The following is a 13,819-nucleotide window of genomic DNA, read 5'->3' on the forward strand; positions in this document are numbered from 1 at the left end:
CCACTCCCAGCCTTGGGCAATCTACTAAAAGAAGGTATGCCCTTCCCAAGCCTAGGCAGAACACAATAGGTACACCACATGGATGGAGTCTGAACAAGAAAGTTAGTCCAGTATCTACCAGTAGTCCTTCAAGAGAGTAAACTTTTTAAAATCAGGAATTTAGAAAAAGGGAGAACCCTGGATCACCCAATCATTGGTTACTAATAATCATTTTTCTCTCTACTCTTGTTTCTTGGGCCACTAGATTTATGCATCAGTCTAAATATTGTTGGCACAAAGCACCCTTTGTATGACTGGTAAGTCTATCCTCGATTAGGGGTCGACCACCAGGAGAGGTTGGCTCTGAGGGAATGGAGGGTGTCACCTTATGAGCCATCTCCATGTCACTTTGGACTCTCTGCTTGGAAGCTATTAGAAGGAGCTAGGAACTATGGATGTCTCAAATAACTTGAAGGAACTCCTTATTGCCACCCCCCCCCCCCCAGGATAGTATGTATTCCTTTTGACCAAGGTGAGAACATTCACCAGAGAAGCATCCACGTGGGAATCACCTGCCTCAGCAATAAGGCTTTGTGGGGAGTGATGTACGTGCTGGTTCTTCTAATAGACTGTAATCTCCTTGAGGGCAGAGATTCTTTCATTTTTGTCTTTGTATCTCAGCTCAGCCTAGCCCAGTGCCTGATACACGGTAGATGCTCAGAAAAATGCTTGTTTGATTTAGAATGAGAAGAAATCAAACAGACACAAGTTTGATGCTCTTTGTTAATGGTGGAAAATTTCTTTCCATTTATGAGTAGGCAGTGCTTATTAAAAAAAAGAAATCAGAAAGGAGGGATAAGTGTGCAAAGCCATTCAATTAGGGAGTTCAGGAAAGAGTTACACTAAGTTGGTTCACCACATACCCTTTGATCCAGTAGCACTGACCTCTTTGCTGTTCCATAATCAAGGTACTCTATCTCGGCTTTAGGCAGTTTTCTGGCTGCCTCTGGGTCTGGAATGTATTACCTCCTTATTTTTCCTCTTAGCTTCCCTGGCTTCCTTTAGGTTTCAGCTAAGATCCCATTTCTTTTTATAGGAACCCCTCTTAATTCCAGTGCCTTCCTTCCCATTTTCTTCCTATTTATCGTATATATAGCTTGTTTGAATATATTTGTTTGAATGTTATCTCACACATTAGATTATGAGTTCCTTGAGGACAGGCACTATCTTTTGCCTTTTTTTTTGGTATCCCAGAACTCAGCAACTGTGCATGGCATATAGTAAGTGCTTAATAAATTTTTGACTGACAAAGAATATCTTTTAGCCCCTTGACTTTAAACAAGTATGTTAAGATCTAATCTAGTCTTAAAAACTGATTTGTTTTGCAGACATAAATCAAGTTAGGGTTTGCCATGCTGCTCTGAATTCCTTTTATTCTAAACCCACTTTTCCTCTTTTCTTTTCCTTCTAGGGTGCCACGGAAGCTGATTACAAAATGGAGAAGAATCAATTAGTGGATTGTTTTATTTTATCGTGTAGCATGAGCTAGAAAACACTGCCCCATTTTTATGTGCTTTTCAATTTAGATTAAAAACTAGAGCAAAAAAGATTCCGATGTAATTTTTAGCTCGGAAATAATGAACAAGGAAAACAAATCAAAACAAAATCACAGACAGCTTTTGAGAAATGACTTTCTGTATATAACTTGTGTTTTTTTTCTTAAGCTGAAGTCTCCCAAGGGAAATCTTTCCCTAGTGTACATGTACACTTAGAAGTGGAAGCATTCACACTTTTGCTTCTTAATTTATTCCAACCGCAAAACGATTGTTTAGATGATGTGTCCTTACCTCTCGGGCGATCTTGGAAGAGGGAAAAGGTGGAAAATATGTATGAAAAAGTCTTTTTAAAAATTATACTGCTTCAGTATAAACTGTTTAGTAGTAAAAGGTCCCCTTATTGTCTTGCCTTCTACTTTGAAGCATTTAATGTTCTGTCAACTGATGGTTAACGAAACCTACAAGGTATTTGCCAGAGGCTCATGTTAGGCAATACGGATGCTAATTTTTTAACACAGGTTTCTATCTGGGGAGCAAACCTTTACATTGTTTGGTGAACATTGTGTTAGAATTACAGTATCAGATGGGATGTAGTAGGATATCTGTATCCAGTGGGACATGAGAATAGAAATGTTGTAGTAGTATAGATTTTACTTTTAGAGGCTTCTACCCTGTCAATTAATATAATGGGATAATTTTTTAATTATCATTGCAGATCTGAGCTATGTAACACGATCCCGGATGTCTAAAAGTCTTGTTGTTTGTTTAGTCGTGTGAGCCCATGGAGTTGTCCATGGGGTTTTCTTGGCAAACACATTGGTTTGCCATTTCCTACTCTAGTTCATCTCCATTTTGCAACTGAGAAACTGAGGCAAATAAGAGTCATACAGCTAGTAAGTGTCAGAGGCTGGATTTGAACTTGTCTTCCTGATTCCAAGCCTGGTGCTCTATCCACTTTGCTACCTAGTGGCCCATCTCAAACTCTAGATTCAAAATAATAATAACTCACAACACTTTTTTTTAAAAAAATTAGGCCTATGATGTAAGCAGTACAAATATTTTTATCCACATTTTACAGAAGAAAAGACTGAGGTTGAGAGGGGGAAAAGTAATTGTAGCTAGTAGGTGTCAGAGCTAGGATTTCAACCTTGATCTTTTGACTCCCAAATATGGTCCTCCTTTCCATTACACCACCCTGGTAGAAGAGAGTCCCCTCCCCTGGTTAAAAATAGGTGAACTAAATTTCAAACTTTGGAGATTCTTTTTAAACCTAATCTGATATTTTAAAACCCAATACCATGCTCTTCTGGAACAAATCATGGTAGACTAAGGCCATAAACATTACTTTTCTTTGCAATGAATTTTATGAGTACTTTCTGATTAAGGGCTTTCTGCAGAAAGTGTTACCAGTGCTTTCTAGGTAACTCCTGTACTAGGGGAAATGTAGTAGTTTGAGAAGGTTGGCGGCCTATTGAACACAGCTGAAATGCATGACTATTAAACATTAATACTTCAAAGGGCAAATGCATGTTTTATACTGGTAATTTAATTGCATATCCTAGTCCCATGAATGAAGTAGTATCCATAGCCACAGAACAATTAAGTAATGCTCAGAATTTGATGAAATAGTGTTACTGTACAATTCCATGTCCACTGATAACTATATATAGTAAAATCAATGTGACCAGCCTAATACATGATTAAATAATGAATATCTGAATCAAATCTCAATCTAGAGAAGATTATGAGATCTCCTTTTTTGAAGATTTTAAAGAACAGGGAAGCTCTACCTTTTAAAAATGTTTTGGTAATGATTTAAAAAAAATACATCACTGTCACTTCTAATAACCTTCACTCACAGAACCCTTCCTTGTAGTGAATAAAAACAGCTAAGCAAAACAAAGCATTGCTGTAGCAGCATCTGACAGCATTATAGTCTGCCACCTTGACCCTGAGAGGAAGTAGTTCCTTGTCTCTCTTCTGGAGCCAGGATTGGTCACCTAACTCCACCTTCAGTGGTATAAGTAAAGCCTTGATTGAAGACACAGAGTAAACCATCAGACCTTCCAATCCTCAAGATGGTAGAGGCTGGGGGATTGGGAAGGAGCAATATCAGCATCTTTATTGTATGCAAAAATTCAGTTAATGCTATAAAGTCCTTCGGATCAAAACTATTTTTCAGTCATTTTGACGCTACTGGGAGCTCTAACTGCTTTTCATCTTTCTGAAGGGTATCTATAGCCATTTCTGGAATTTCCACAACCCAAAAAGCATAATAACTTTTTTAGATATCTTAGCCCTTCTTCTCTGATATTTACACTGTGACATCCTAAAAATTTCCTCAACTGGGGAGACTAGAGGCCAGGAGATTTTGTGATGTGGTTGCTGTTGTGATTTTTGGGGAAAAAAATCTGTTTTCTAATCCTAAATTTTTGCTAGTTTATTTTCATAAGATACTGTGATGTCACATAGTTCTGTACATTGAAAATAAACTATTTTGAAATTGTCTATTCAGTCTCATTGTTTGGAATCAGACAAATAGACTTGTATTTATTCCATTGCAATGGCCCCTTCATTAGCCTTTCATTCATACCCCCATGCTCTGGTCCTTTTTTACTTCACACCAGGTGTATTAAATGCATAAAACACTAATTATTACTTTACATTAATAATTAATCAATACACCACCTACCTAGTATCATTTTACCTCCAAATGCTCCCTTTTCATTTTACCCTTGACACCTGAACACTGATTAATCTTCCTAATACCCTTCTTACTTGCTTGTGAACATACTTATTCCTTGTCTATGTTCTGTGTTATTTGCTTATTTTAATATTACTTTCTTCTGTGGTCCCTTCCCCCGGTATTCATCAATTCCAAAGGCATTCACTCTCCATCTTAAGATTAAAATTATATCACAAAAGTCAAAATTAGCTTTTTAAAACTTTTTATAAAGGTAGTTCCATATCTTTTTTTTTAAAAAAAACATTGATCCTGAGGAAGAAATGGTTTTGAAGTAAAAAAAAAAATTATGTTGTTGAATTGTGTCTGATTCTTTGTGACCTTATTTGAGGCTTTCTTAACAAAGATACTAGAGTGGTTTGCCATTTCCTTCTCCAACTCATTTTACATATGAGGAACTGAGGCAAACAGGGTTAAATGACTTGCCCAGGGTCACACAGCTACTAAGTATCTGAGGCCAAGATTTGAACTCAGAAAGATGGCTTCCTGATTTTAGGCCTGACACTCTATCCACTGCATGACCTAGCTGTCTGATTTAAAAAAATAATATATGTATATATATATATATATATATATATATATATATAATATATATATATATATACACACACACACACACACACACACACACACACACACACGTATATAAATATATACATATACATGTGGGTAAATCATTTTGCAATGAATAGTAGAAATGTGTTCAATTTTAAAAATCACTGAATGTTAAGAGCTACAATCAACCTTGAAGATCATGCTTAGGCTTATTTTATTCATAGGCAAATTGGAGCCCAAAGAGCTAAAATTATTGGCATAAAGTCACATTGCTAAGAAATGTCAGAAATGGGATTCAAACCCTTGCCTTCTGAATCTTAGAATGGAGGCCATTCCCCAATCAATCTCCTTGGTTAATAGCTTATACACATCCAGAAAATGCTCATTGTCTGATATTTGTTAAGTAAAACTACACTTTTTTGGCATCTAAAGACCAGCAATGAATTCAGGATTCCCAGATTCATATACATATTGAAAGCTAGACATCTACATACATACCAAGGCAAAAAAAGCTGGGAGGTGAATAAGAGAGGATCCAGAGAAGAGGCAATAAACATTGGCAGCTAGGTGGTGCAGTGAACAGAGTGCATCCTCCACCTAGGTGGTACAGTGGGCAGAGTGCATCACACAGCTAGGTGGTGCAGTGGTGTTTAAACAATCCAGCTAGCAACTTCTGTGGGGGGTGTAAGATCCACCAACAACCAGCACCCAGAAAGCTGCCAACATGCTGCAAAAGCACAGGTTCTTTTGATCTGCTTTTCTAAGGAAAGCAACTTTAAGGGGTTGACAAGCTTACTTTAATTCAGCATACAAATACAATTCACTTAGTTCAGGGGAAACCCTGAACTTCAGAACAAATACAAACAAATTACAAACATCGACAGACAGACCTTGTTTGATTCAAATCCCAATACATAGTTACCAGAGTTTAACAAAGTCCCAGCGTCCGGGTTAGGAGCTGGAGGGCCCTTAGCTACAGCTGCCCGGAGTTTCTGCATCAGCACACCAGCACGAGTGAGAGTCCTAAACAAATCACGAACATCAACAGACAAACCAAATACAGATTCATAGTTACCAACATCTAGGTTCAGCCCAGGAGCTCATAACGTGGGCTGGCCCAGAGTCACTCGCACCACCACTGCTGTGGGAAAGAGCTCCAAAGGAAAGAAAGCCAACCCCTGGTTTTATATCTTTTTCAGGGTCAGGGGTGAGTCACACATGCGACTCACCCACGTGACCTAGAAACGTCACAAAGAGGCGACTTAAACCCACATGGTCTAAAAGCCTCTGCTGTCCCAGACATGTCACTCAAACTCATGTGTAAACTAGGCCCTCCCCTGAGGCAAGGAGGCCACCAAGGACTCCCAAATCTAATCAAGGAAACAAAGGCCAAACTCTTCAAGGGCTAAGCACTTGAACTAAGTGCTAAGAGCCCATTTTGTTTACCAATACAAGTGGACAGAGTGCATCACACAGCTAGGTGGTACAGTGGATAGAGTGCTGAGTCTGGAGTCAGGAGGATTTAAGTTCAAATCCAGACTCAGATATCTACTAATTGTGTGACCCTAGGCAGGTCACTTAACCTCCGTTTCCCTCAGGTTTCTTATCTGTAAAAGTGGGATCAGAGTAGTACTTCCACCATAAGATAAGATTGTTGTGAAGATCAAATGAGAGAATATTTATATGGCACTTAGCACAGTGCCTGACACTGACATCATAGGCTCTTGACGATTATTCTCTTTCCCAGTCAGTTTGAAGAACTTTAGCGATGCCAATTTAATTGATGATTTTAGTCCTGGCCATCTAGCCATCCTGGCTCCAGGGATGAAACGTTCTTGCCACCAAAGTCTTTGGCACTGTCAAATGGTTCAGCATTAGAAACTGACATGATTTGTCAGTGGAAATTTCATTAAGGAAGATGCATTGCTTTACTGCTGCACCCCAAGAACCACGAGACTGTTGGATCTGACTTACTGATAAGACCTTCCATATGTGTGGTCTCCTCCATTAAAATGTGAGCTCTTTGAGAGCAGGGGCTGTCTTGCTTTTCTATTTGTGTCTCCCACACTTAGCATGCTGCTTTGTACATAGTAATCCCTTAATAAATGCTTCACTCATTCCTCAAAGGTAACTTGGATATATTTAGTGCAATATTATTTCATTCTGCAGAGAAAGATTCACCTTTGTTGATACTTGGAGGATGCTGACTCTTCCTCTGGAATCAAAGGCAGACCAGCAGAATATAAAATGTAACAAGGAAATGTGTGTGCTGAAGGGCCAAACAAGGGGCGACAATAACAGCTCGTATTTATGTAGTGCTCTAAGGCTTACAAAATTGTTCCTCCATGACATCTCTAAGAAGTAGGTGGCATAACTGTTTAGATGAGTATAGATTGTATAGATGTATTGTGTAGATGAGGAAACTGATGGTCAGAAGGATTAGGTGAATTTGCTATGATCACACAAATGGTAAGCGTCATACAATAAATACTATGATCTGAGGAGGGGAGAGATTGCTATGAACTGGAGAGTCAAGGGATTGGTCTTCTGCTTTCAAAAAACAAGAGAATTTGGATGGGAAGAGCAGAGGAAGACATTCTGGGTAGAGGGAACAACATGAGCCAAGACATGGAAAATGAGGATGCCCATGGTGAATTTGGGGCACACACTATGTTAAAGCAGTAGGAGAAATGCTGTGTAATCCATAGGCGGGCTTCAGATCCTGTTATTTCGTATTCTATTACCATTTAATCATTTTAAGTAATTAGACTTTCTTCCCAATTTCTTCACTACATAGTACAAGTATTATTATGCCCAACTTAGAGATGAAGAAACTGAGTCTCAAAGAGGTTTAGACTTGGCCATGGTTACAGAGCCAGTCTCTGACTCCAAGTTCACTGCATTTTCTCCTGGTTCCCCCATAAGTGCCTCTCCAATTGATTTTCAAACAACGGGATGAATCATTAAGGGTACTGTGACTAACGGCAAAGGGGATAGGCCCAAACTGCTGTCTTGTATCCATGCCTCTACCACAGGCCCCCTCACCTCACTATTGCAATATTAATAATAATAATAATATATTACTTTATTAACAATTATAAAAATAATAAAAGACTATTGAAATAGCCTTTTGATTGGTCTCCTTGACTCAAATCTCTCCCCACTGTAGCTCATCTTCCACTCACCTGCCAAATGTCTTTGTCATCTCTCTCCCCCTTCCCCCACTTCCTCCCTTATTCAGCAAACTCCAATGGCTCCCCATTACCTCCACAATCAAATAAAAAAATCTTCTGTGTAGCTTTTAAAGTCCTGCCTACCTTAAAGCCTCTTCCTACCTTATCAACCTTCTTATACCTTACACCCCTCCATAAATCCCTCATATGGTAGCACTAGCCTCCTTACTATTACTCGCACACAACCCTCCATCTCCTGATTCCAGGCATTTTAAACTGGCTGTCTTGGTCCCCCATACCTAGAATCATCTCCCCCCTCATCTCTGCTTCCTGGCTTCCCTGGCTTCATTCATGTCTCAGATAAAGTCCAACCTGGGGGACATCTCCAGTTGCCCTGAACTATATCTGGCCACTGGACTCAGAAGGCTCTGGAGGGGAAAGTGAGGCTGGTGACTTTGCATAGCCCTTCCTCACTTAAATCCAATTCACTTGGGAGTCCTGTCATCACCTCCCTAATGTCATGGTCCTCTGTGAGAACAAAGGAGAAACAACAAAGTCCAACCTTCTGTAAGAAGCCTTTCCTGGTTTTCTTTAATCTTAGTGCTTTCAAACAGAATTTTGAGTCTCTCCTTTGCTCTAACCACCTTCAGACTCGACTGATACTGATTTGTAAACTCTGTTAAGGGAGGTATGGTGTGCCATTTTGATTCTTTGTCACCCTAGCACCTGGCATGCTAACTTGTGTATAGTCAGCACTTAATAACTGTTTGTTGATCTTATAGAGGCACATTTTGCTGGAAAAGCACCAGATTTCCCATGAGGCTCCAGACCTTAAGGATGGGCCTTAATGCCTTAATGAAGTTTTTAGGACTATAATTCCTGAGAGACTCTACGGCTTTTGGGCAGGGTACCTGCAGTAGGACAACAACAGAGAATTCTGGGAAGTTAGAGTAACCCCATGGAGGAGACAGCAATGATGGCATTCACTGCCATAATGTCGACAACCAGTGTGTAGCCTTTTGCCAGTCACTAAGAGCAGGCTGAAAAATACTGGCAAAGAGGACTGCCTGATATGATAGAGATGGTATACACTGACAGATGCTCCAAATGGAGATCCAGATGCCCCAAATGGAGATCCAGATGGCATATGTGACCCCAGCCTTTGGTCTGGTTATGCCAAAGGCTTTGCCTTGATCTCTTCACATCGGAGTGTGAATCTTGGATGGACCTTTTTGGTTACTGTTTGCATAAAGATAAGGCCTAGACCAAGGTTCAGTATATTTGATTTCCTCTGTAATCCTATACACTTTATCATTAAAAATTATTCTGATGGGGTCCATAAGCCTTAACCAGACTGCCCATGGGTCCAGGACACAAACAAGGTTAAGAACTCCTGCCCTAAACCATGGAGCACATGGGCTGGGTATTTTCCCTGTTCTTTGCTCTTTGACTTAGTTAAAATTAAAGATTTTACTTTTAAAGTTGATGTTCTTTGTCTTGTTTCCCAGCATGATAAAAACCTGAAGGTAGATCTCTATTTTTAGAAGTTCAAAGCTAAGTTAAGATTAGGGCCCAAACCAAATGGGATATAATTATCATCTGATACACTGAACCCAGTAATCTACGGGATTTCAGAGTTGAATGGTTCCAGGCTACATTTTGTGAGACCACATGAATGTTACTGAACTAATAAAGAATTTTATGTTCAGCTAAGTATACCTGTCCATTGGGGGAGAAATGGAGGGAGGTGAAAGGGGTATAATCTATATTAATGAATCAGGGTATAAATTATTTAACCCAACCTATAGGCCTGAGCAAGTAAATTACACTGTTTAAATTGCCTGTAACATTGGACAGCTAGTTGTCACAAGGGATAGCATGCTGGCCCTGGAGTCAGGAGGATGTGAGTTCAAATCTGGCCTCAGACACTTACCAGCTATGTGACCCTGGGCAAGTCTCTTAACCCTGTTTGCCTCTGTTTCCTCATCTGTAAAATGAGCTGGAGAAGGAAATGACAAAACCACTCCAGTATCTTTGCCAAGAAGACCTCAAATGTGGTCACAGAGAATTGGATGTGACTGAAACGGCCTAACAGCCAGTAACATTGAACTAGTGGGCTACTTTGAGATTTGTATTTTCATGGTCTAGCATATAATTTAGGAGCAGTAATTTTTTTCTTCTAGTACAGATCCAGCAAACAAACTAGGGAAGTTGACTCAAGGAGTGATGCATAACTGGGTTGAACTGCCATTGTGTGCTTGGGTTATGGTGAACAGCCATTAAGATTACCCAGTTATTGGAGAAATGATACTCAGGAACTAAACTAGACTTTTATCAAGGACTGGATTGTGGGGGAGGGGCAGTGGTGGTGGTGGTAGTGAGATTAGGAAATCACTGAAGGAACTTTACCCAAAGCTGTGAACTCTATGTAGGGGGAGGGAGAAAGGGGAGAAATTATAGTTATTGAGAAAAGTCTCAAGTTTCTTCAAATGTAAAACAAGGGGGTTGGAACTGATGGGTAGTAAGGTCATTTTCAGGGCAGCAAGGTGTTGCAGGGGATAGAGTGATGGGCCTGGGGGCAGAAAGACTCTTCTTTCTTAGTTCAAATCTGGCCTCAGACACTTACTGGCTGTGTGACCCTGGGCAAGTCATTTAACTCCATTTGCCTCAGTTTCCTCATCTGTAAAACGAACTGGAGAAGGAAATGGCAGACCATTCCAGTATCTTTGCCAAGAAAACCCCAATTAGAGTCACAAAGGGGCAGACATGACTGAAATAACTGCACAGCAACACGACTACAAGGTCACTTTCAGGTCTAAATCTATGATCTTATTAAAAGAGGAAAGCAAAAAAGATGGGGGTATATTAAAAATTTGCAAACTGTGGTTCAAAATTTGAAAGAAGATTTTTGTACACCAAATCCTAGGACTGTAGATTTAGAGTTGGAAGGGAGAATAGAGAACATCTAGATCAGGGGCTCTCGACCTCCTTTTGTCATGGGCCACTTTGGCAGTCTGTTGAAACTTACGGACCCCTTCTCAGAATTCTTTAAATGCATAAAAGTAAATACATAGAATTTCAAAGGAAACTAATCATATTGAAATAAAGAAGTCATTTTCATTTTTTTTCTCATCCAAGTTCATGGATCGTCTGAATTCTGGATGTGTGTGGAACCAAGTCAAGAAGCTCACATCTGGTCCAACCTCTCATTTTTCACACGAAGAAACCAAGACACTGAACAGTAAAATGACTTGCTCAAGGTCACAAGCTAATATGTGGCAGAATTTGAACCTGGGTTCTCTGATACCTAATACAGAACTCTAGACCATCTTCCTTGCCTCTTATATTCACAGTGTGTTTGTTTAATTACATCACATTATTGAGATGTCAATTTGAAATGCACCGACAGGGTATATTTGGAGACAAGAACCATTTTACGGTATTTATTTACAGAAAGCCAGAATTTATTAATTTTTAAAGAGGTAAAATTAAGTATAAATCAGTAGCAAAGGGGAAAGAGATTCAGGTTGTAAGTTAGGAAAATAACAACAAACAAGATATAAAAATTCAAACCAAAGAACCCAACGAATCAAAGTGAAAAAGAATAAAAATTGGAACAATCTGCCAGTTTTAGAACTTTTGACATACTTGAATTATGCTAAAGTCCACCTTTGAGTCAGAATCCTTGTCTTTTTGAGAGTAATCACATTGGACAAAAGAGCGATCAGTAAAATCTGGGTTGTTAGAGGTTCCACTGGAGTCTGACCCATGAGGATTGTGGTGTTCACTTTTCATGAATTTTTCTGAGGAATTTTAATTGTTACAGTCTTTACTTCCACGTATTCTCTGATTCCATCTTCCCCTAGCTCTCTTCCATTTCCAGATTCCTTAAAGCCTCCAAAAGGAGTGTGGCATGTTACAATGTTGTAGGTATTGACCCACACTGTTCCTGCTTGTAGGGATTGGGTCAAATACATAGCCTTGTCCAGGTCCCTGGTAAAGACTGCCGCTGCTAACCCATACTTGGTATTGTTGGCTCTCTCGATAACCTCACTGATCTTTTTGAATCTGAACACTGGCTGTACAGGCCCAAAGATCTCCTCCTTGGCAATCCTCATGTTATCTTGTACATTGCTAAAGACAGTGGGCTTGATGAAGAAGCCCTTCTCTCTAAAGCGTTCTCCTCCACACATCAACTTAGCACCTTCTTTCTGGCCTACTTGGATGTAACTCAGGATTTTTTCAAACTGTTCCTTGTCTACCTGGGGCCCCTGCTGTGTGTCGAGCTCAAAGGGATTCCCAACTTTCCTCTGCTTGGCTTTTTCTACAGTCCTTTCAAGAAATTCATCATAGATCGACTCTTCCACAAAGGTCCGAGAACCCGCACAACAGCACTGGCCCATGTTGAAGAAGAGCGCTTCATGGCACTGTTCCACAGCATGAGCCATGTCTGCGTCTGCCAGGACGATGCTGGGACTTTTCCCACCTAGCTCCAGGGTGACTCTCTTCAGGTTAGAGTCTCCTGCTGCCTTCTGGATCAGGTGCCCAACCTCTGTAGAGCCAGTAAAGGCCACCTTATCAATGTCCATATGTTGGGCCACAGCAGCCCCTGCGGTGGGCCCATAGCCTGTGATGATGTTTACGACGCCAGGAGGAAAGCCAGCTTCTTTGATCAAGGAAGCAAGGTACAAGGCAGAGAGTGGGGTCTGTTCAGCTACCTTCATGACAACGGTATTGCCAGCGGCAAGGGCTGGGGCAAGTTTCCAGCTTTGCATAGCCAAGGGGAAGTTCCATGGAATAATCTGGCCACACACTCCAATAGGCTCATGCCTAGTATAGCAAAAGTGCTCTCCATCCATAGGGATAGTCTTCCCATGGCATTTGTCAGCCCAGCCCGCAAAGTACCGATACACCTTAATGACTTCATCAAGGTCCAGGACATATGATTCTTGGAAAGGCTTGCCATTGTCCAGGGTCTCTAGTGAGGCCAGGTAGGTGCGATCTCTCTCTACCAGGTCAGCTAGGCGGTAAAGTAAACGGCCCCTCTCAGAAGCGTCCATCTGTCGCCATGGTGACCCCAGCCTAAAAGCCTCCCGGGCAGCTTTCACAGCCAAGTCTACATCTGCCTTATCACCTTCAGCCACATGAGTGATGACCTCTCCGGTTGAAGGATTTACTGTTGGGAAGGTCTTCTTGCTGACTGCATCCCTCCACTCATTATGGATGAAGAGTTTATCATATTGGACATCTGGCTGTAGCACAGGGTTCGGAAGAGATGCAGCAGAAGAGTAGGGAGCACCCCTCTTACAAAGACCCGATAATGCGGGGGCCAAGAGTCGCAGCATGGTATTTCTAGAGGAGGAACAACAAAAGCTGCCTTGAATCACTATGTTTAAAGGTAACCCTTTTGACAAAAGATCTATATTTGTAATCTTATTACTTGGAATTTTGAGATTATCATGAACTCTATAGGATCTTGCGTTAAAAAAAAGTACTCTATTTTGGAAGAGGGAGTTCCTGTCTCACCATATCAAAGCACTAAATATATGCTTTGATTCACTATTTAATGCTATACTAATTTTGGAAAGATGCATCCTTTGCCTGATTATTCTTATGTCTAAGAGCTTACATTTGTTGCATGATGGCTAGCTAGGCAGTGTGTGTTGGGGGGGGCGGTTGGGAGAGGGCATTCTTGCTTTAACCAAGTGAACTAGATCCCATGGATTGTATGAAAAGGGAGACCAAGATGGTGAAGGGACTGGAGATCGTGATATAGGATTTTTTTAAGGATCTAGAGGATAGATAGCCTGGAG

At 40.6% G+C, this 13,819-nt stretch overlaps 1 protein-coding gene across 1 annotated transcript; it reads right to left on the reverse strand.

The window, feature by feature from the left end:
* Window positions 1-11,497: 11,497 nt before the first annotated feature.
* On the reverse strand, window positions 11,498-13,351 carry ALDH1B1 (aldehyde dehydrogenase 1 family member B1). Its single transcript, XM_036735032.1, has one exon. The coding sequence runs from the start codon at window positions 13,349-13,351 to the stop codon at window positions 11,798-11,800; it is 1,554 nt and encodes a 517-aa protein (XP_036590927.1). The 3' UTR covers window positions 11,498-11,797.
* Between the last annotated feature and the right edge of the window lie 468 nt (window positions 13,352-13,819).

The sequence above is a fragment of the Trichosurus vulpecula genome, chromosome 1, assembly GCF_011100635.1.
Source record: "Trichosurus vulpecula isolate mTriVul1 chromosome 1, mTriVul1.pri, whole genome shotgun sequence".
Classification (NCBI taxonomy): domain Eukaryota; kingdom Metazoa; phylum Chordata; class Mammalia; order Diprotodontia; family Phalangeridae; genus Trichosurus; species Trichosurus vulpecula.